Raw genomic sequence first — 20664 nt, forward strand, 5'->3', positions numbered from 1 at the left:
GCTCATTTTGTTAAGCATCTGACTCTTGATTTCGGCTCAGGTCATGATCTCAGGGCCGTGGGATTGAACCCCATGTGGGGCTCCACGCTCAGTGGAGAGTCTGCTTGAGATTCTGTCTCTCCCTCTCCCTCTGCCCCTCCCCCCGTGCTTGCTCTCTTTCTCTCTCTATAAAATAAATAAATAAATAAATCATTAAAAAATAAAAAATAAAAACAGGAAAGGAAGGAAAGAAAGAAGACAGGAAATAAGTCTCCCTTGTTAATTTGACATCCTATGGTATTAAGGTCTTTAGAGGTATTTTCAAACATAGGTGGAAATGAAAATGTGTAACTCTATTAGCATATATGAAATTTGTAATCTCAAAACTCAAATCAGCTGAAATAATTTTATTAGTTATATTCAGATATTTCTCCTTTATCTTCAGGTCAGATATTTTTGGGCTGAATCATTTTTAGGCTTTGAAGCTAAAAATCTGTATATTGAAGTTTGAGGAGTGTGAAATCACAGTACTTTAGAATGTTGCCAAAGTTTCAGAAAAATGAGACTTCGGTTTGACCCGACATGCTTGGTATCTCGTTAGGCCCTCCATGCTTTGATATACTCTCATGGCAGAAGTTTCCTGGACTCACTCAGAGATCAGAAAACATTCTTCTCTGTGTCAAACTTCACAACGAAGTGGAGAGAAAGCAAGGCTTCACTCAGAACTTTCAAGTTTTTTTCCCCTTTTCTTAAAATTTAAAAGCAAAACTGAAAAATTTCAAACACAGAGAACAGCAAGTAATATAAAGTATACTCGTGGGCTCAACCAATAAGATCTAACAAATGTGAATATTTTGCCTAAAGAAATAAAAATACTGTAGAGGCTGTAGATACTCCTGTGTATCCCACTCCATCCTCTTTTTCTTTCTCCCTCCTCAGAGGTAACCATTGTCTTCAAGTTGGTATATAGCCTTTCTTACCTCTAGGTAGGCTTTTTGCATAGTTCCATAAATAATATGTACTTTTCTGTGACTGCCTTAAAACTTTAAATAAAAAGGGGCGCCTGGGTGGCTCAGTCGGTTAAGTGTCTGCCTTCAGCTCAGGTCATGATCCCAGGGTCCTGGGATCGAGCCCCGCATCGGGCTCCCTGCTCCGCAGGAAGCCTGCTTCTCCCTCTCCCACTCCCCCTGCTTGTGTTCCCTCTCTCACTGTGTCTTTGTCAAATAAATAAATAAATAAAATCTTTAAAAAGAAAAAACTTTAAATAAATGGTGTTACTTTATGTTTACATTGTGTAACGTTTTTTAAAAATTGGGGTAAATTTTAATGCAAAGCACAGATCTTAAGTGTACAGGTGATGAGATATGATAAATATAAACACCCAATGTAACCACCGACCCAGTCAATATATAGAACATTGCCCTCACCCCAGAAAATTCCCTTCCAGTTAATCTCTACCCCTATAACAACAATTATTTTATTCTACTATGATATAGTAATATAATCGTTCTTAAATTTTGCTAATTGCTATGGTGCCTTTGTTGAATATCAATTGCCTGTGCATGTCAGTCTATTTTTGGACTCTCTATTTTGTTCCCTTGCTCTATTTGCCTATATTGCTGATACCACAGTCAATTGTTTGCCATGGCTTTATAGTAAGCCATGAAATCACAAAGTGAGTCCTCCAACATTCTTCCATTATGGGACAGTTTTAGCTATTTTGAAGTCTTTTGGATTTCCATAAATATTAAAAAATCAACTTTCCAATTTCTACAAAAGAATCTTCTGGGATTTAGATTAGAATGACATTGACTCGATAGACCAGTTCGAGGAGAATTGGCATATTAACAGTATTGAATCCCCCAATCCATGAACATGGTATATCTCTCCATTTATTTTGCTCTTCTTTCTCTCAGGGCTGTTGTTGTAGAGGTCTCATGTGTTTTTTGTTAAATTTATTCCTAGATATTTTATGGGTTTAAGTGCTATTATAAAGGAATTTTACAATTTTATTTTCTAATTGTTTGCTGCTGATATATAGAAATGCAACTGACCTTTGTATACTGACTTGGTATTCTGAGGCCTTTCTAAATTTACCACTTAGTTCTTGAAGTTGTTTTGTAGATTTGTCAGGATTTTCTATGTAAATAACCATGTCAACTGCTAATAAAGGCGATTTTACACCTTTCTTTCTAATGCATATGTCTTTATTTTTTTTAAATCTTCCTTATTGGCAATAGCTAGGATCACTAGTATAATGCTGAAAGGAAGTGGTGAAAATGGATATCTTCCTTTTTTTTTTTTTTTTTAGTTTTAGAAGTGTTCAATTTTTCACCATTAAGTATGATGTGAATTTTAAGTATTCATACATGCTTTATATCAAATTCATAATGTCCCTTATCAAATTGAAGAATTAAATCAAAATCATTCTACTTTTAGATTGCTGAAGGTTGTTATCACAAATAGATTTTGAATTTTTCAAATGCTTTATTTTGTTAACTTAGTGAATTATATTGATTTTTAAATGTTAAACCAGTTTTGCATTTCCAGGATGAGCCCCACTTAGTCATGGTATATATTGTATTTGATTTGCTTTTTTTGAAGGATTTTTATCTCTACATTCATGAAGGATATTCATTTATTATATTCTTTTCTGCCATGTTGGTTTATTTCTGGTTTGGGGAGTTCTTATAAATAGTCCTACTGTAAACATTCTTGTGTATTTCATTTGGTGCAATGTATACACCTTTAAGTTTTACCTTGCAATGAAATTGCTAGGTCATATGCATGTATACGTTCAACTTTAGTAAATACTGCCGAAATTATTGTGCCAGTTTACACCTCCACCATTGGGATACAGCCCAGTGTCGCTTGAATTGTGGGCTGGGAGCTATTTGCTACTATTCTGCAAAGAAGTAGGGTTAGAAGTTGAGAGTGAGAAACCATTCAGGAAGGTTTAAAAAAATGTGACATCCCTGTGACATACAAAAACCTGGTCAGCAGCCTGGTGTGACAGGCTGCTGCATAGACAATTCATATGTTGCACTCGCGTGATGAAACACAGTGGCAGAAGCTCCTTCCTAGTCATGCTCAGTGGGACCATGTCTTGGTGTGCATTGCACTGGAAATCTAAACAAACAAACAAACAAAAAACAAAAAGAAAAACAACAACCCCCCCCCAAAAAAAACCCCAAAAAGAACACTGTCCTTCACCACGTAGTCTGAGAAGCACCAGTGTGGGAGCATACTGGTGTTCCCACATCTTGCTAACATTCTCTAATTTTCATGTTAGTCTTTCTGGGGGTGTGCAGTTGTAACGGCACTGTGTTTTAATTTGTATTTTTCCAATGACTAAGGAAGTTGCACACTTTTCATATTTTTAGGGGTCACAACTTGGTGTGAAGTACCTATTCATATTTTTCCCCACTTTCAACATATATATTTTAAGTCTTTCTAAAACATTTTTGGGGGATCTTTCCTAACTGACCCCTGAACCATTTCTATGAGGCAGAAGGTGAGTGAAATATGGGGAGGGCAAGAACCTGATTCAGAAGTGAGATTCTTTTGAGTTTATTCATTCAGTTAATATTTATGAGCCCCTACCGTGTGCCAAGCACCCTGTGTGACAACAGGGATATAACAGTGAACAACATAGCAACATTCTTACCCTCAAGGAATTTATACTCTGGTGGGGAGAAGACAAATACTAAACTGGAAACTTTGGTTGGCAGTAAGTTCTGTGGAGAATGTAGGATAATGACAGAGTAACTAGAATGGACCGGAGCAGTGAAAGAAGGTTTTTCTAAAAATAAATATTTAAGTCGACATTAGAACAACAGGAAGGACATAACCATACAACGATCAGAGCTTTCCAGGAAGAGAAAATGTCAGGTACAAAGGTCCTGAGGTAGAAACAAGTTGGTCTGAGTGTTAATTAGTGAGTATTCTCTTATTTGGGTCAAAATTGACATAAGAGGTGCCACTGATGCCTAGTACAGTGGGTACGGGTGGTGGCATGCTCCCAGATCCTTTCGGCCTCCTTGTGTGTCTGTGTGTCCACTTAATGTGGGTTTACTGCCCAGGCCTGTGACTGGGACGTATCTTTGAGAGACTGACCTCAGGTTACTGGAGTTGCTTTGTCCACACAGGGTGGGAACAGGAAGAAGGGTGAGGCTATGTTCCCCACCTTTCCACCCGGCAGCCCCGATCCAGGCTTTGAAGGGTGTACGAATATGAAAGCCAGCATCCTTGCCTGCAGTTGGAGTGAAGTCAGGGTGGACTGCCGGCTTCGGAGGCTCATGAAGGGGGTCAGACTGCCGCTAGACTTGGCCAGGATCATAGCTTTGGGTGGGTTTTTTCTTCCCTTGCTAGTTTATTCTTGAGCACTTCTTTAATGTATGGGTTGCTCTGAATTCTTATCCACGGTTCTGCTTTTAGGAAGCCCAACTTAACCTGATCTGTATTTTGCAATGCCTTTTCCTCTTTTCTTTCAAGAATTTGTCTTCCGTGGCACCAGATGACAGCCTGTGCTGTGAAGTCAGACAAACCTGGGTTTGAATCCCCTCCATTCACTAGCTTGGGCAGGTTATCCACTCTTTCTGGGCCTTACCTTCCTCACTTACACAAGTGGGACAAAAGTTGTGCCAATATTGGGTCACCGTAAAGATTAAATGAACGAAGGTAAGCAAAACACTTAGATCAGCAAAGAGCTAAACGCTCTTATTATGAAACCTGTCCAGACGTTACCAAAGGGTTCATAAAATGTTGCAAGCCTTGGGTTATATATCTGTTTTATTCCTTAAAAAACCACGCTGTGTCACTGGAGTTTGCCTCAGCCTGGGGCAGGGGGAGGAGGAGAAGTAGCTGCTCTGGGACGGGTGAGGTGTCTCTCATAGGCATCCTTTCGTTTAATCCTGAGAAGCACCTGGCAGGAAGAGAAGGTTTTATTATAATTATTATTTTTAAAAAAGATTTTATTTATTTATTTATTTGAGAGAGAGCGGGGTGGGGGGGGGCTGAGGGAGAGAGAGAACCTTAAGCTGACTTTGCATTGAGCATGGAGCCCAGTGTGAGGCTCCATCCCACGACCCTGAGATCATGACCTAAGTCGAAATCAAGAGTCAGAGGCTTAACCAACTGAGCCACTCAGTCTCCCCTATTATAATTATTTTAAAGATAGGAACTTCATTTTCAAAAAGGCTAAGCTGCCTAAGGAGACATGGTATGTAAGTTGGAGCTCCAAGTCAGACCCGTCTGGAGGGAGCCCAGGCTGGGGACCCTATCTCCTTGGGGGGTGGGGCTCTGTGTTTACTTCCAGGTCCTTCCCCCAGAGAAGGGGCCTGTGTCTGCTGTTCAGGGGGAATGTCCAGCGCTAGCTGAGACGATACCCACCAGGCTGAGGTACTAGATGATGCAGCTTCTTCCAGGGCCATGACTCTGGGAGTCTGGAATGTGATACTCGTGAAGTTGGACTGAAGACCCAAGGTTGTACAAAATCAGCCTTCCGTCTTCAGGCCGATGGTGCCCTTGAGAGTGTCCGGGGCCACGTTGCAGCCGCCAGAATCCATGCTGACTCCATTCTGATGGTGCTCCCTAGGAGCCCAGACCCAGCCTAGCAAGGATAAGGGCGCTTTTACAGTGAGGTGGGGTTTCGGCAGCAGGCCGATCCGGCTGCCACAGCCCAGCAAGAATAGGGGCTTCTATTGTAACGATTTTGTCTGCAGGCAAATCAGGTCAGAGGGGGAGAGTCTGCTCTGTGGAGTCTAAAATGCCCGGTGCAGATTATACACGGGGAAGGAGCGTTGAGCTCGGCTGAAAACCCCTCCACCGCGCGCTCCACCAAGTACTCAGGGCTAGAAAGCGCAGCAAGAGCTCAGTCCTGAGTCAGCTGGGACAGCTCTAGCGACACCTGCCCAATCCTGCCTTCTCGGACTTTCCTAGCGGGGGTGACCAAACTCATTCCTACCAAGCTAACCACTATGTGTGATGCCTCCCTTACAAACGCGATCCTTCCACAAAGCTGGGGCAGACCCGCAAAGGTTCCAAGAGACATTTTAGGGCCCGGGGCGCTGGAATCCAGCCCCCTGACAAAGCGGTGCTCGCTTGGCCTCTCATTCTCCCCAGGGCTGGGTTGTGGCTCCCGGTCGGGGGCGGGGCGCACGCAGCCGAGCAGGGGCGGGGTCCCGGGTGCTCCGCAAACCCGGTGGGGAGGGCGGGCCTCACCGCCTAACCCGGGGTGTTGCTGTTGGTGGTGGTGGTGTTGTTTTTAACGACTACGTTGGGCTTTCCTTCCTCCACTTCAGCGACTGCATCCTGCAGCACGTTTCTCGTCCATGCGTGTTTTCTTTTAGAGACAGTTCAGAGCGGATTCCAGCCCGGCCCGGGGCTGCGCTCTTGCGTCCGAGCTTGCCAAAGGAGAAACGCGTTTTCCGAAGAAGAGACTGTCAAGTTCATGGAAATAGAAAGCGAAGCGTGTGCGCCAGTGTCACGGAGGCGACCTCTGCTCGCTGGCCATGTGTCCATTTCCATCAGGCTCAGACACAGGGTCACGCACAAGAAGAAACCGGGACCAAAAAGTTGTGAAAAAGCCTTCTTGCGGTCGGCCCTAAATCCTGGGCGTGCGCACACAGCTGCCCGCAGTTTTTCTTTAGCGCAGCTTTCTCGCCAGGCGCCTGGAGGTGGAGTTCGGGTGCCCAGGCGACAGGGGGACCCGTGCGGGGCGGGGCAGCGTAGCCCCGGGGGAGCAGGTGTGCGCTTGGCGCTCGCATTCGGTGTTCTGGCTGAGGGAGAAAAATGGGAAGCTTTGATCTCAACAGAGTATTTCTTTTGTTAAGGGCTTTCTCCACACCAGGGCCTTCTAGCCGCGGGAGAGTTTGACCTCCCAGTCCCTCCAGGCTCTGCATTTGGCTGTCTGCTGTTATTTTTAGCTAGAAGTATAAAAAGAATCTCAAAAAGTTTTAGCTGGGGAGAAAGTGGGAACATGCGGGTGCCTCCACGCATTTGTGCCCTTGGGGAACCCCACGAGAAGCAGAAAGCAAGCCAAAAACCAAAGCGTTGCACGTTACTCTAGGGGAAAAAGCTCAGTGAGCACGGGTTTTAAAAGTGAAAGTTTAGGTCGCCGTTTTATGGTCGATTTTTCTAGATAGGGCGTTGGAGGTGACTATGGTATGGAACACATTCTTAGGCTGAATTGTCCCACGGACAGAACTTTAGCTATACACTTCTTGGTAAGAATGTAGATTTCAGTAATAATAGTACTTAATCATAATAAAGCATTTGCTAAACCCACCTCAAAAAAAGACTATCAAAAGACATTTATTATACCCCTAATGTGTGCCTGGCACTGGGTAGGCATTTCAGAACACCATCTTGTTTAGATTTTCAAGGACTTTGGACCCGAAATCCTTTACAAATAAAAGTATTCAAATAAAATCTTAAAATCTATTTCTAAAGCCCTTTCCCCCACTCTTGGGGTATTTAAAATGGTGCCGATTAACTGCTCATACCAAAACTGTTACTTCTGTTCTGGAGGAATTAACAAAGAAAACCCAGGCCAAATAAATCAACACCGAAGTTCAGAAGGTCAGAGCAATTTGTCTTGGGAACGAAGTCTTCCCTTTGAGCTAAGAGGCATTCAAAGGAACTCTTGGTGGTAATGGGATTATTAAAGATATACCTGAGACCAGATAAATATTTGATGATTTCGCAAAGCACTAGGGTTTCTCTGCAGTTTTTCTTCTGCTGACACATGTTCCCCCATGGGGTCCGGACCTTGTGGCTTCATTAGACTTTGCAAGTCAAGGGCGGCTGGGGTTTCCCGAGAGTGCGTTGTGGGGTGCAGGGCTGCGCGGGAAAAGGCAGGCCCGGGTTTACGAGAGGGGTGTGCGCGTGTGTGTGCGTGTGTGTGTGTGTGTGTGTGCGCCTGCACGTGTGTGGGGGGGGCGCGGGCCGGGAGGGAGGGAGATGCGGGTTACAGAGCTGCCACCTAGAGGCGCCTTCCTGCAGTGTATATAACGCAGGTCCGCCGCCGGAGAGCTCAGTCCTGCAAACTGCTCAGCCCCGAGGCGGTGAGCGCTGCCAAAGCCGCGCAGGAAGCCCTGAGCCCGAGCCCAGCCCGGAGGTAAGGAAACTGCTCTCCGCAGCCCTGCCTGGGAAAGAAGGGGAGGACGGCGGGCAGGGTTTCTGTTCTTCAGCTAAGCGGTCTTTTTCAAAGGACTCTTTCTGAATCGCTGGGATGGTTGCTGAGAGTCTACAGGTCTGGTTTCTGAAAAGCACGGGCTGCATGCTGCATGGCTGCCTTGCAAAAAGCCTGTCCGCTAACTTGGGGGCTCACCTTTCTGCTGCAGAAAGTAAAAAGGGCAGGTTTCCTTGAGTCACTCGTGGAAGGGACGCTCCGTGTGTGTGTTGGCTTTAGGAATCTGGTGTTTATTTGTTGCTGTGGGCGTTTAGGCTCGGGTAAGTGGAGAACTTAGCAAGAATGCAGGCTGGCCATTCTGCTTGCTCAGAGTTGGCATAGGGAACAGCCTGGCAACACTGCTAACCCTTTTGACTGGTAGATCAGTCGGGAAGTAGAGGGACTTGCCAGTAAATATGTAACTGCAGAAGATGTGCCCTTTATTAAGGGGCATCCTTAAGTGAGGCACTAAACTGCCCTGTGAATCTTTGTGATTCCAGAATGTATTTGAATTCGGGGCTTTGGGGGATTACCAGCTCCTGTAAGCCCAGAAGCTGTAAGAATGAATGTTAAATCAGCTCAGTCTCCATGACTTTGATTGCATCCTTGCTAATCTAATTTGGGTATTTATTGTGCTCTTAGAAGGTAAGTCCAACTTCAGTTAGAAAAAAAAGGCACACACACAAGTCTAGGATTTTGTAATTTAAATATACCCTTCAGGTAAAGTATGACTTTTGTTCAGTATCGTTAGCATGCATGAAGATTGAAGGGCTGACTGACAGAGCTTTGGAGTGAGGTCAGGGGTGGGTGGTTAGCCAAGACTTGTAACTTCCAGGGAGAATGAGAAGTTGTAAAAGTCAGACTAGCTGTCTCCCTCCCTCCCTCCCTCCCTCCTTCTTTTCTGTCTCTCTTTTTTCCTTTCTCTCTTCTCTTCTCTCTCTCTTTCTCTCCATTCACTTGCTCACAACAGGATCATTAGGTTTTCCAAAAGTGGAAGAGGGCCCCCTGACATGGTTTACAGCTCTTTGAAGGTATTTGGTGCTCTGACATCCCCTGAAACTTCATTCTGCAAAGTTTCAATGTGGTAACTTTTTCTTTTCTTTTTAAGCTCAGATGCTGCCTTTGTGTCCTTTTATTTATTCCAGGAAAATGTGGAGATCAAATAGGCTTGCCTAGAAAAGAAAGTGGAGGCTGCTGGGGTCTGTGCTTAATTTTTTATAGATTTTAAATGGATAAACTGCCTGTCCTTCTTCCATCAGCTCAGGAGCTTCCCCAGATGCAAAGCCTTTCTTTAAAGCAAAGTTGCGCAGGGGAGCTCTAGCTTGGAAACAATTTGCTCTTTTTCCCCAGGTCTCTGCCATAAACACTTGAATGTGTGCACAACAGCCTCCCGGGGATGGGGGGTGGGGGTAGGGGGTGCCGGGGGGGGGGGTGCGGAAGAGCAAAAGAAAATTGAGAAATGCCTGTATTTTGCTGCCTGTCCAGTTTTTAAAAGGGGTCATGCATTGCAATCATAGTTTTAAAAAAGTTCCAGAGAGTATAGTCGAGGCAGGCTGCCGGGCCTTAACTGAGTCAGGATTTGGGAGGTGAGTTTTTCCCTTATTAACAGCAAGTCCTGGGAGAATTGAGAAGGTATTATGGTTTCTAATCAGACCCAGAACAGGCAGAGTATAGGCTTTCTGGATGAAAAAAAAAAATCCAAACAAAAAAACCTACTTAATCAGGAACAGTGGCTTTTTGTGCGATCATCTAGGCAGAGGGGCTCCTGTTTTCAGGGAGGCGTTGAGGGAGTGGCTGAAGTTACTCAGACCTGAGATTGGCCGACCGTCACTCTAGAAACCCTAAGAGTAAACCGAGGAGGAGAAAAACCTTCAAGATCAGGACTTTAGATTTTTCTCAGTGGTTTTTGCCGGGCACAAATGGAATTTGGAACGAAAAAGTACAGGGTTTGAACTTCGTTTTACTTTTAGGAACAAGAACGGTGTTAGAACGCCTTTCTAGTTGAGTTCCACGCACTCAGGTAGAGTTTAGAAAGAAACCCAAGGCTGGCTCATGTCAAGTGTTTTTCAAGTCCAGAACATTATAGCCCTAGGACACACATTTCCTATTAAAGTAAAAACAAACAAGCAAGAAAAAAAAAAGAAGAAAGAGAGAGGGAGAGAAAAAAAGAAAAGGGAAAAAAGGGGGATTATCTGATTTTGAATACTTGATGGTTTTCTGCAGGGAATATTTGATGTTTTTTTAACCTAAGGATCTACTAATTTAGAATTGAAAAAAAAAAAAGTAGGTACTTTCCTTGTTAAAGTAATGAGGGGATTGCATATTTTTATGGTGAACATTTTGCTGAGCCACAGGTAGGTCTGGGAGCTGACTCTGTTTTGTTCTAAGCGCTCGAAGAGTGGAGGGACTGAGTGACTCAGGTGACTTCGGACCGTTGTTGGCTAAGGGACAGCGAAAGGACTGTGTGTCCGGATAGCCCGCGTCTTCGAATTTTCTTGTGGTAACAGATACCTTTGCGGGGATCATCACTGAGTTTTATGAGAAGAGGCCAAGATGGAGTCGCCTTCTCCTGAGAACCCTATTGTGTCTGGCCCAGAGCCTGGCTGACCTCCCACTGCCTCATCCAGGTCCTGAGCTGGGTGGGAACAAGGGCTCTGGTTACACCCGGCCAACCCAGCCGGCAGCCTTTGTGACGTGGGTCTCTGGATCTGCCTTTCTGGGCACAACCCTGCTTCCCCATGGGCAGCTGAGCACAATAGACCAGATCGGGTTTCTGGATGTGGGGTTCGTTTTCTCCCCCAAATACCCAAAAGTGGGCGAGGATGCCCCACCCCGTGCGTTAACAGGAAGTCTTTTGAGGACCCCAGCAATAGGTGGCCTCTGTCTGAATCAGGATAGGGAGTTTTTTTTTTCTCTTTGACTCTCTTTATTATTTTTTTGAGTTTTCTAATGATTTAGACCAGTTCCTTACTTGTGTGAAATAAGTTGTAGTCAAGACAGCATTGTTTCTGTTTGCTTGGCACTGGGGGACAGACCATTCCCCAATCTGCTGTCAGCCCTAGCAGATGGCCGCAGGGAGTCTGCCGGGGCTGAAGCTTTTCTGGACCTCCCCGTAGATTTAATGCAGCATCGGTAAAAACAAAAACAAAAACAAACAGCAAAAACAAAAAAATCCCCAAAAAACAAAAAACGCTGACCCCAATGATGTGCAATTGCCTGACGATTTTTTAGAGGTGGTGTGGGTTCTCCTCACCTGAACCGCATGCCAGCTAGCGTCGAAGGGGTGGGACTCTGGCAAGGAGGCCAGAGCGTGGCTCCCCCTGGGTGAAGCCTCTGGAGAAGTTGGGGAAGTGCAGAGAGCTACTGTGAGCCACAGATAAGCGGGTCTCTTCTCCTGGCCTGGCCTGGGTCCGCAGGTGCACGGAAGTGAGAGGCCGAACGAGGTGATCCAGTCTGAATAGCACAGAATTGCTCTGTGAAATTTCCTGCTGGGAGGACCCAGATCCCAAATTGCAGAAAGCTGATAAAAAATGTCACCTGGAGGCAGAGGTCCTAAAGAGCCCGAGGGCCAGAGGGCCCCTCACTGTCCCAGCTGGTGCCCAGCCCCGGCCTGGCCGGGGTAATCTTACCTGCACCACCGGGGACTGGGCGGGAGCACCTTCCTCCAGCCTGTTTGCACCCTGTCCCCAGAGCACCCCACTGCCGGCCTTCGACGTGGCTTGTGTCACCTGCGCCCCCAAGAACCATCTGCTGCAAGCCGCACCCTTGCTCAAAATCTCTGTGGCTCCTGCATGGGCAGGCCCAGCCCGACTCCCCCACTGCCCGCACCCTTGCTCCTGACCCTGGTCGCCAGCCAGCTTTCCTTCATGGGGAGCTTGGGCTCAGCTAGATTCAGTGACCCTCCTCATGCCATATCATTGATCATCTCACCCCTACATTTTTCCTAAACCACTGGCTTGGGAATCCCTCACCTTCCAGCTCTGGGGGCCACCCACCACCACCCTGCTGCCTTCTTGCCCTTCTTGTTTGGCGGGCGAGTTCTTGGGGGACGGGGCATGGTGATTCCGGTCTGTTAGGCCCAGAGCAGTGCCCTTTCACAGAGGAGGCTCCACAAACGTTTGGGGGCTTGAAACGGCTGATGTTTGTCTCCACTTGATGAGGGGTTCAGAAAAGCCTCTTGTGGACTCCTGTTCCCAGGGATGGCCTCAGACCCCTGGTCTTGGTGAGCCTGATTTATCACTACTGACTTCTGACCGTGGGCGCACCGAAAACCCGCCTCGTGCTGGGTGTGGTATCCGAGGCTGCGGGGCTTGGGCGGGAAGAACGTGGAGTGACACAGCATACAGCTGTGTGGCCTGGGTGGGGGACGAGGCGGGAGAAACAGACGGTCAACTGGGATAGGAGCGGCTAAGGGGTTGGTCAGGAAGAATCTTCCCGGTCTGCAGTGGGGATTTGCCAACACGCTGAAGGCCGTTGCGGGGAACAGCAACCAGGAGCCCGAACACGTGGCAGGCTCCGCCGCGGAGGGACTGACTTTGGGCCAGAGAGAGGGCCTGTTTTCTGCAGGCCGACTGCCACCCCGTGCAGACCACCCTTGGGGACGTCTAATTCTGGCTTGACCGCCAGCTCCCTGGGTGAGCTCAGGCCACCATTTGGAGGCAGCAACATGCCCTGGGCCACTTGCCATAGTTCACCTGTTGCGGGGGATACTAGGTTGATGAATAAGGAGCCTGAGAAGTGGGAGGCACATCTCCTAGGAAAGTCCTCACATTGACCAGGAGGAACCTTCTGCCACTGGGGCTGGGGGTGGTGGATGAGTCCCTTTGCAGACCCCAGGCCGGTGGGGAGGATGGGCCAGATGCTGGGTCCTCTGCAGGCCATAGGAAACTTCCCTTCCTGTCCCGGCGGAAGGGGGATGCTCCCTGCGCGCGGGTGTGGGACAAGGTCAAGAGCACGTGGCCGCTGTAGAGAGGAGAGTCAGAGAAAGCACAGGGAGCGCGAGGTAGAAGGGAGCGGACGGGGGCAAGCCCAGCTCTCTGCCCTCAGTCGGGTCTCTGGGCTCTAGGACAATGGAACTTGAACCGCTAATGTTCTGTGAAACATCCCTCCATCGGAATCTACCTAATTCTTGATGTCTTCACATTTCAAATCGTACAGAAGTTTATGGAGTAAAATCTACAAAGCCCCCTTTGTGCCCCCACCCTACCCTGGCCGCCCAAAGCTTTATCCTTCCCGCTGGTCTTTTTTCTCTGCCTTCGTGCGCGTGTGTTTACACATAAAGCTGCGTGCACTTTCTGCTCTGGTTTTTACGTCCGTGTATTCAGCTGCGCTGTAACTTCCGTGCTCCACAAAAGCAGACCCCCTGTGTCTCCTCACAGCTCCATTGTATTTCAGGTGGTGGATACGCGCTACTTTATCAAACCATTCCTCTCCCGATGGACGTCTGGGTTGTCTCCAGCTTTTTGCTAATGAAGAGTGCTTTAGTACACGCATGTACAGCTGGGGACACGTGAGTCTTTCGAGAGGAAAAACGTGTGAACTTGTAAAATCAAAAAGCTGTAGAAAATTCAAAGCCCTGTTTTTTTTTTTTTTCCTTTTGTCAGGACCCTTTACGCACATGCCTTACCACTTGGTTGTGAGTGGGTCTCATCCTCCCGCCTGCCCTGGGGGAGGCTCCGAGCCCTCAGGGAGGCAGGCAGTGTTCAGGGGTGACTCTGGAAGTTTTTCCCAAGCTCTGGCCCCGGGCTGGCGGCAATGGAGTTGCCGGTTTATCCCTGGAGAGAGTGGCTGGTCCCAGTGGGAAGGGTGGTCTCCTGCAGGCCCGGGTCAGACCACTGCTGCTTCCCAGCATGCACAGACCAGCACACTGGCCCAGAGGCCTGACCGCTTAGACAGGAGCGTGGATCCTTCCCGAAGGACGCAGAATGCCGTCGGCTCTCTGTGTACCAGCTGAGGCGATCTGCTCTTGCAGGAAGGCAGCTGGGATTCTGGTGCGGGACACTCAGGGAGTTAAAGTGGCCCCTGTGGTCCATTAGGCGGCCCCCTCCCTCCACCGGGACAGGAAGGGAGGTTTCCTATGGCCTGCTAGGAGCTTTGTCGCCAGGCCTTTGGAATCCAGGGGCCTGGGTAGACACTCCATAGTTCTCCATATTGGTGACTCTGAGGGTGTCACTTGAGGAAGATTCCGCTCTCCTGTGGTGGCCACACACCGTCGCTGGGAAGGCATCGAGTGGACGTCCCTGCCCCAGCCCCCCTGGACACTCGCTCGGGCAGACGGGCCTTTGCTGCAGACCACATGGGACGTACGGTGCAGATTGTCTTTGTCAAATCATATTCTTTTCTGGAAGTGGCCCTGGATTGCTTCCAAAACCAAATGCATGTAAAATACCGAAAGGACAGGGCTGAGCTGTTGTGAGTCGTAGTTCCCTCCTTAGTCCCCCGTTTGGATTTGCAGGGAGTTTGAGGACTACAATTTGTTTCATTTCCTCTCTGTGCCTCCTTCCTTCTCTTGATCACTAAGGCCGTCCGCCCTGGGAGGGGGTCACTGGGGGTCCCCCTGGGGGAGGGGGTGGTCAGGGCACGGACCTCGGGCTTCAGCTCCTGGGCTGATGGGTGGTGGGAGATCAGTGACGGGGGGCCAGCTGGCTTTCACGCTCGAGCTAGGAGCCTCGAAGCCTCCGTTCTCCCCTTCAGCCCGGCTGGCAGAGTCTCACTGTGCCCCCCGAAGGCAAGGGAGAGGACAGCTGAGGGGAGCCGTGGCCCGCGAACAGGTAACGCTTCTGGCTCAGAGGACCGGTGATCGCTAAATCAGGTCCTCATTGCCCAGAGGGCAGAGGGGAAAACCAACGATGGGGCCCGAGCCCTCCCCCACCATGGCTGGAGCTCTGGGATTAGCGATGGTTGGCAGCCCCAGAGGGTGGATCCGGACACCTTGACCTGGTAATTTCCAGAAGGGCAGGGTGTGAGAGGCAGGTGACTTCTCATAGACCCCCGTGCCTGCGTGGGTCTGGCTGTCCACGCTGAACAGTGCCCAGCGCCTGTCCGCTGAATCGTACTGGAGGCCCGAGCTCGCTCACTGACTCCTTGTGGTGAGCAAAGAGCTGGGGGTGCTTAGACCCAGTCAGGCTAACCAGGGCTGGGGCTCATTCCTTCCTTTTCGGCCTGTGGACGGTCCCGTGGACGGTCCCGTGGACGGCCCGGACCCCGGGCTCTGTGGCTGTGTGTGCCGAGGCCTTGCAGGGCTGCACCGGTGCGGACTGAGGAGGGAGCCCCGCCTGGCCCAGGCCCACCTCTGCCCAGCTGTGGGGCTGCGGCCTGCCCTCCAGCGAGCTCCTCCGCTCTGCAGGGCCTCCGGGGTCAGGTGAGGTCATGAGGCGAAAGCACTTCATAAACTAGGCCACGCTGCAGGTGTGCTTCATTTTAAGGAAATGGGAGAAAAAAGGGGTCACCACATTAGAACCGTGAAATCCCTGCTTTGTTCTCTTCTGGAATTGGGGGCTTCGAGGGATGGGAAGGGGAGGGTCAGCCCTGGGCAGGTTAGTGGCCAGGGGGAGGTGGAAATCGTAGCTTCAAAGCACGCCACCCCGAGGCCAGTCCAGTGGGTCAGGGAGCCCTGGCTCCTCCAAGTGTCCTCTGCTGCCCCTTGTGCCCACGTCCTTTGGGGGTCCTTAAGCTGCCTCTTAGGACGGGGCGGTCCAAAGTCTCATAATGTGAGGAGTTTCTTTGTCCTAAACGTGATCGTGGTGAGTCTCCCCGGGTGCTTCCTGTGCTTGTGTGTCTGTCTGGTCTGGCCCAAGTTGGTGGTCACAGGGCGTGGGGATCCTCCTGGTGGGGTGCTCCGAGGACCACCGGCTTCCCGGCTCTGGGCCCTGCAGCTGGGAGGCCTGGGCTTCTCCCCTCAGCAGCGGGGACACAGGGACCTGCTTAGGTCACCGGGACAGGGACCGATGGCCACTTCAAACACATAGAGAAGAACTGCCCAGAAGCCTGCAGGTGGTCTCCATTAACTAAGATTTAGGATTAGGTCACCTGCTGTGAGTTTTGAGGCTAGGGAGCCAGTTCTGGGAGGCAGCAGAATGTCTCACTCGTCAGGGATTCTGTTCTGAAGGTAAACCTATCAAACTGCCCGTCCCTGCTCTCCCCTGCATCTCCCTCCAGGCAGGGACGTGTATTACTTAGGCAGTTAAGAGGTCATTTCAAATGTGGAGCAAGAATTAAGGGGGGCTGTGCTTTTTGCCAAAGGGATGGGAGGGTGGGGGTGGAGATTTACAGAGCATCTGCTATGGGCTAGATTCTGGATTGGGCCCTTTGGTTCTTGGGTGCCTCTGTAAGATGGTGCTGGTGTCCTGAGAATGCAGCTGAAGACAGGTTAGCGAGTCAAGTTAAACAGCAGTGAGGAAAGAATCAGGATTCCCACCCAGGAAGGTCTGGTCTCGGGATGGGTGCTCTTCCCAGCTATGTGTCCTCATACTGTTAGCGTAGGTGGAGCAGGGTTGCCCATCCTCCTATGTGACCTGGGGTCCACTTTGGATGAACCTGGCACAGAAGCTTGACTTGGGATCAGTCATTACCTATGACCCGTGAGAAGGAAGGAAAACCACCTTTGCATATGAGATCACTCCTAGCGGGGCGCCCTTGTTCCCAGGGTCACCCAGTGGGCTGCCGACCCAGGGCCGTGTCCTGCAGGGACTTCAGGGCCCTCGAGTGGATGGGGCCCCAGTAGAAGACAGCTCTCCTAGCTGGGGCGTTTGGGGAGAAATGATCATTCCTTGGCACAGTGGTACTTTGGAGCTGAATTCTCTCTGGATATTGGTGACAGTTCAGAGTGTTGGCCTCATGTTAGGTCAGCAGGAAAGACAGTTGAGACGATTGCCACCCCCTCCCCCAGAAGTGCAGCAGGTGGTGACTTCTGTGCTTGGCACAAGTTGTAAGAAGGGGAACCTAGGCAGTGGCCCACAGCTCCAGACAGCTGGGTGGCTGCCCTTCGTTGAAAACCCCACGGCAAACCCAGGGTCTGCAGGTTTGGGGTGCAATCAAGCTGCAGGGCATTGCACACCTCTGGTCTTCATGAATGAGAACTGAAGGTGGCCCAAGACCCAGGTTTCCACACACATTTGGCAGGAAGGTAAAGTGCACTGAGTCCCATTTTTGGTGCACACGTGGGAGGGGATCTCAAGCACTCTCATTAAGACACCAGGGCAGGATACTTATCATACAGCAGTGCCAGGAACAGATGGACTCTGCCGTTCTTTGGGACATGGGGAAAATGGCTCCACTGTCCTCTGCTAGGATCGAGCGAGCCGTCAGCGTCGCTGTGGCTGTCAGACGTTTCTTGGGCCCCCGGACCACGCCGCTCTCACACCGTGGGCACAGCCAGGCTGGTGATGTCTGGAGAACACAGCAGTCCCTGTTTCTCGATTAGGCACCATGCGAACCTGGATGCCGGGCCCGTTTTATGTCGTTGTGTGGAGCTCTGCTACGCTTTTCCTTTTCTCCTTTCTTTGGGAAGACACCGCCGAGCGTGTGGAGCGCCGGAAAAGCGTCTTGACCGGCACTCCGGTGTTTCCTAACGAAGCCACTTTTCCATTGCATCCTTTCTGTTTGATTTTTGCGCAGGCCGTCAGCTCGCTGCCCGCAGCGCCATGGATCTGCACCTCTTCGACTACTCGGAACCAGGGAACTTCTCCGACATCAGCTGGCCATGCAACGGCAGCGACTGCCTCGTCGTCGACACGGTGCTGTGTCCCAACATGCCCAACAAGAGCGTGCTCCTGTACACGCTGTCCTTCATTTACATCTTCATCTTTGTGACCGGCATGATCGCCAACTCCGTGGTGGTCTGGGTGAACGTCCAGGCCAAGACCACCGGCTACGACACGCACTGCTACATCCTCAACCTGGCCATCGCCGACCTGTGGGTGGTGGTCACCATCCCCGTCTGGGTGGTCAGCCTCGTGCAGCATAACCAGTGGCCCATGGGAGAGCTCACGTGCAAGATCACCCACCTCATCTTCTCCATCAACCTGTTCGGCAGCATCTTCTTCCTCACGTGCATGAGCGTGGACCGCTACCTCTCCATCGCCTACTTCGCCGGCACCTCGAGCCGCAGGAAGAAGGTGGTCCGCCGCGCCGTCTGCGCGCTGGTGTGGCTGCTGGCCTTCTGCGTGTCCCTGCCCGACACCTACTACCTGAAGACTGTCACGTCGGCGTCCAACAACGAGACCTACTGCCGCTCCTTCTACCCCGAGCACAGCGTCAAGGAGTGGCTCATCAGCATGGAGCTGATCTCTGTGGTCTTGGGCTTCGCCATCCCCTTTTGCATCATCGCCGTCTTTTACTGCCTGCTGGCCCGAGCCATCGCCGCATCCAGCGACCAGGAGAAGCAGAGCAGTCGCAAAATCATCTTCTCCTATGTGGTGGTCTTCCTTGTGTGCTGGCTCCCCTACCATGTGGTGGTGCTCCTGGACATCTTCTCCATCCTCCACTACATCCCCTTCACCTGCCAGCTGGAGAACTTCCTCTTCACGGCTCTGCACGTCACGCAGTGCCTGTCGCTGGTGCACTGTTGTGTCAACCCCGTGCTCTACAGCTTCATCAGTCGTAACTACAGGTACGAGCTGATGAAGGCCTTCATCTTTAAGTACTCGGCCAAGACAGGTCTCACCAAGCTCATCGATGCTTCCAGGGTGTCGGAAACAGAGTACTCCGCCTTGGAGCAGAACACCAAGTGACGCGCCTCGCGGGGTCTCCGGGACAAGTCTGCTTGCTTTCTCCACGGCACTGGCTTGCGTCGTTCCCAAGAGTAAAGCAAGGTGGCTTCGGGGTTTGAGGCCGGAGTAGCGTGGAGAGGGGAGCGGGGGCCGCCGAGCACCCTTCCCCTCTTTCTCGGGCCGTGGTGGTGGGTCTTGTGCGAGGCTGTGCGTCCCGATGCGTCCACAGCCCATCGTGTGTCCAAGCCCGCTGCGGGGCAGGCTAGCCTGCGCTTCTGTACAATAGGACGTTCTGTGTTCCCTGGAGGTTTTATATGGTGATTTGTATTTAAATCTTAAGACTTTTATTTTCTCATTATCGGTGTACCTTATAAATGTATTTGAAAGTTTAAATATATTTTAAATATTGTATGGGAGCTAAGACGCTGACATATATTCAGAGTGTTGTAGTTTTAAAGCTAGTTTGGTTTCAGTTTTGACTAAGGATGACATTAATTGTTAGCTGTTTTGAAATTATATATATATATATATATATAAATCTATAAATCTATAAATCTATGCCAGGCCTGGCTGAAGTGTTTTATTTACGATAGTTTTGTATCTGTGTGGTGCTCTGTACCGGCATGGGATATGGAACAGGAATAACTCTGTAAAGCAGTTTGTGATATTCATAGTTTTGTAAAGTGACATTAAAAAGAAGCAAAATGGAGCAAAACTGTTCCAGGCTGCAATGCTGTGCACAGAATGAACAGTCTCGTTTCGGAGAGTTCTCTCAATTTTGTAAGTTATTATTTTTTTTTTTAAATAAAGATTTGTTTTTCCTGAAAAGGCATCCGAGTGTCCATGTTAGAAAGTATGTTTGGCATTCAGGTGGCGTGCATGATAATAACAGTACAAATCTATCCCGCATGTCAGTTTGACCTAATATGCTTAAGGAAAGAGCGCTACCATAAAGGCAAAACCCAAGGGGTTAACTTGGATGCAATGACATAAAAGGAAAAACATTCGAGCGTATTGAGCGTTTTGGTTTTTTAAGAAAATGTCATGCAACGTATTTGCGGAAGAAGAGATGGCTGGTAGGTGTGGCTTTCAAGGCCACGCTGGTGCTAGAAGGTTCTTGGCTGCTGTTGGCCCAGAGCTGTTCAGGACCCAGGACTCACATCATTATGTGTACCCCCATGTGCCCCCAGGGCCGCACGTCACAGCCCCTTGACACTTCTCTGCTAAGGTTCTGTGGTTTAAGTCCTGTTTCTCTTCCTGTGTACAGGACAAACTCTTCATTTAAAAAATAACACCAATCAGTGACCGTCTTCTTGAGGCCAAGCAATGAGCGAATCGTCAGCTTGTGCATTACCAAATAAATCCACCTGACGAGTGGCTTCAAAGAGCACGGTCAGAATGGCCAGTTCTGCTGTGCCCTCACCAATGCTCTGTGGGTCCACAAGAAAGAATGGTGGAGGCCTTAGCAGGCAGATGCATCTGGGCGGGCAGGGGGGAAGGACCAGCTCCCCAAAGCTGCCCTTACCGCCTCCACCTTTGATGGGACTGATTTGCACAGGGAGCTATTTGCCAACACAAGGATGGACCCCGGCCAGGAGCTCCGCTCTCACCTATGAGCTTGGGGGCTGCTACCATATTGGAAAGTCGTCATGCACCTCGCCCCCCGGCCCCGACAGCCCCCCAGGGCCCATAGACTGAGCCTGCTGCAGGATGACTCCTTATGGCTGAGAGTTTTCCAACCAGGGTTATAAATTACTCTAAATATCTACTTGATACACACACATGTTCTCAGGTGCATATGTG

General features: G+C 49.7%; 1 protein-coding gene across 4 annotated transcripts; it reads left to right on the forward strand.

Annotated features, from left to right (window-relative positions):
* Positions 1 to 7988: 7988 nt before the first annotated feature.
* ACKR3 (atypical chemokine receptor 3) lies at positions 7989 to 19689 on the forward strand. 4 transcript variants are annotated; one of them, XM_036065461.2, is made up of 3 exons: positions 8006 to 8098; positions 13547 to 13661; positions 17768 to 19689. In XM_036065461.2, exon 3 carries the CDS (start codon positions 17794 to 17796, stop codon positions 18880 to 18882), a length of 1089 nt encoding a protein of 362 aa, XP_035921354.1. In that variant the 5' UTR covers positions 8006 to 8098; positions 13547 to 13661; positions 17768 to 17793; the 3' UTR covers positions 18883 to 19689. The 4 variants fall into 4 exon arrangements, with proteins under 4 accessions (XP_035921353.1, XP_035921354.1, XP_035921352.2 ...); XM_036065460.2 differs by lacking the exon at positions 13547 to 13661 and having other exon boundaries at positions 7989 to 8098; XM_036065459.2 differs by lacking the exons at positions 8006 to 8098; positions 13547 to 13661 and adding an exon at positions 8639 to 8797.
* Positions 19690 to 20664: the final 975 nt, after the last annotated feature.

The sequence above is a fragment of the Halichoerus grypus genome, chromosome 4, assembly GCF_964656455.1.
Source record: "Halichoerus grypus chromosome 4, mHalGry1.hap1.1, whole genome shotgun sequence".
In the NCBI taxonomy this organism is placed as follows: domain Eukaryota; kingdom Metazoa; phylum Chordata; class Mammalia; order Carnivora; family Phocidae; genus Halichoerus; species Halichoerus grypus.

Bases quoted from the DNA above. Each gene is read 5' to 3' on its own strand.
- ACKR3 (XM_036065459.2), top strand. From the start codon at position 8,719: ATGTTAAATCAGCTCAGTCTCCATGACTTTGATTGCATCCTTGCTAAT. The intron at 8,798-17,767 runs GTAAGTCCAACT...ATTTTTGCGCAG, and splicing joins ATTTATTGTGCTCTTAGAAG to GCCGTCAGCTCGCTGCCCGC.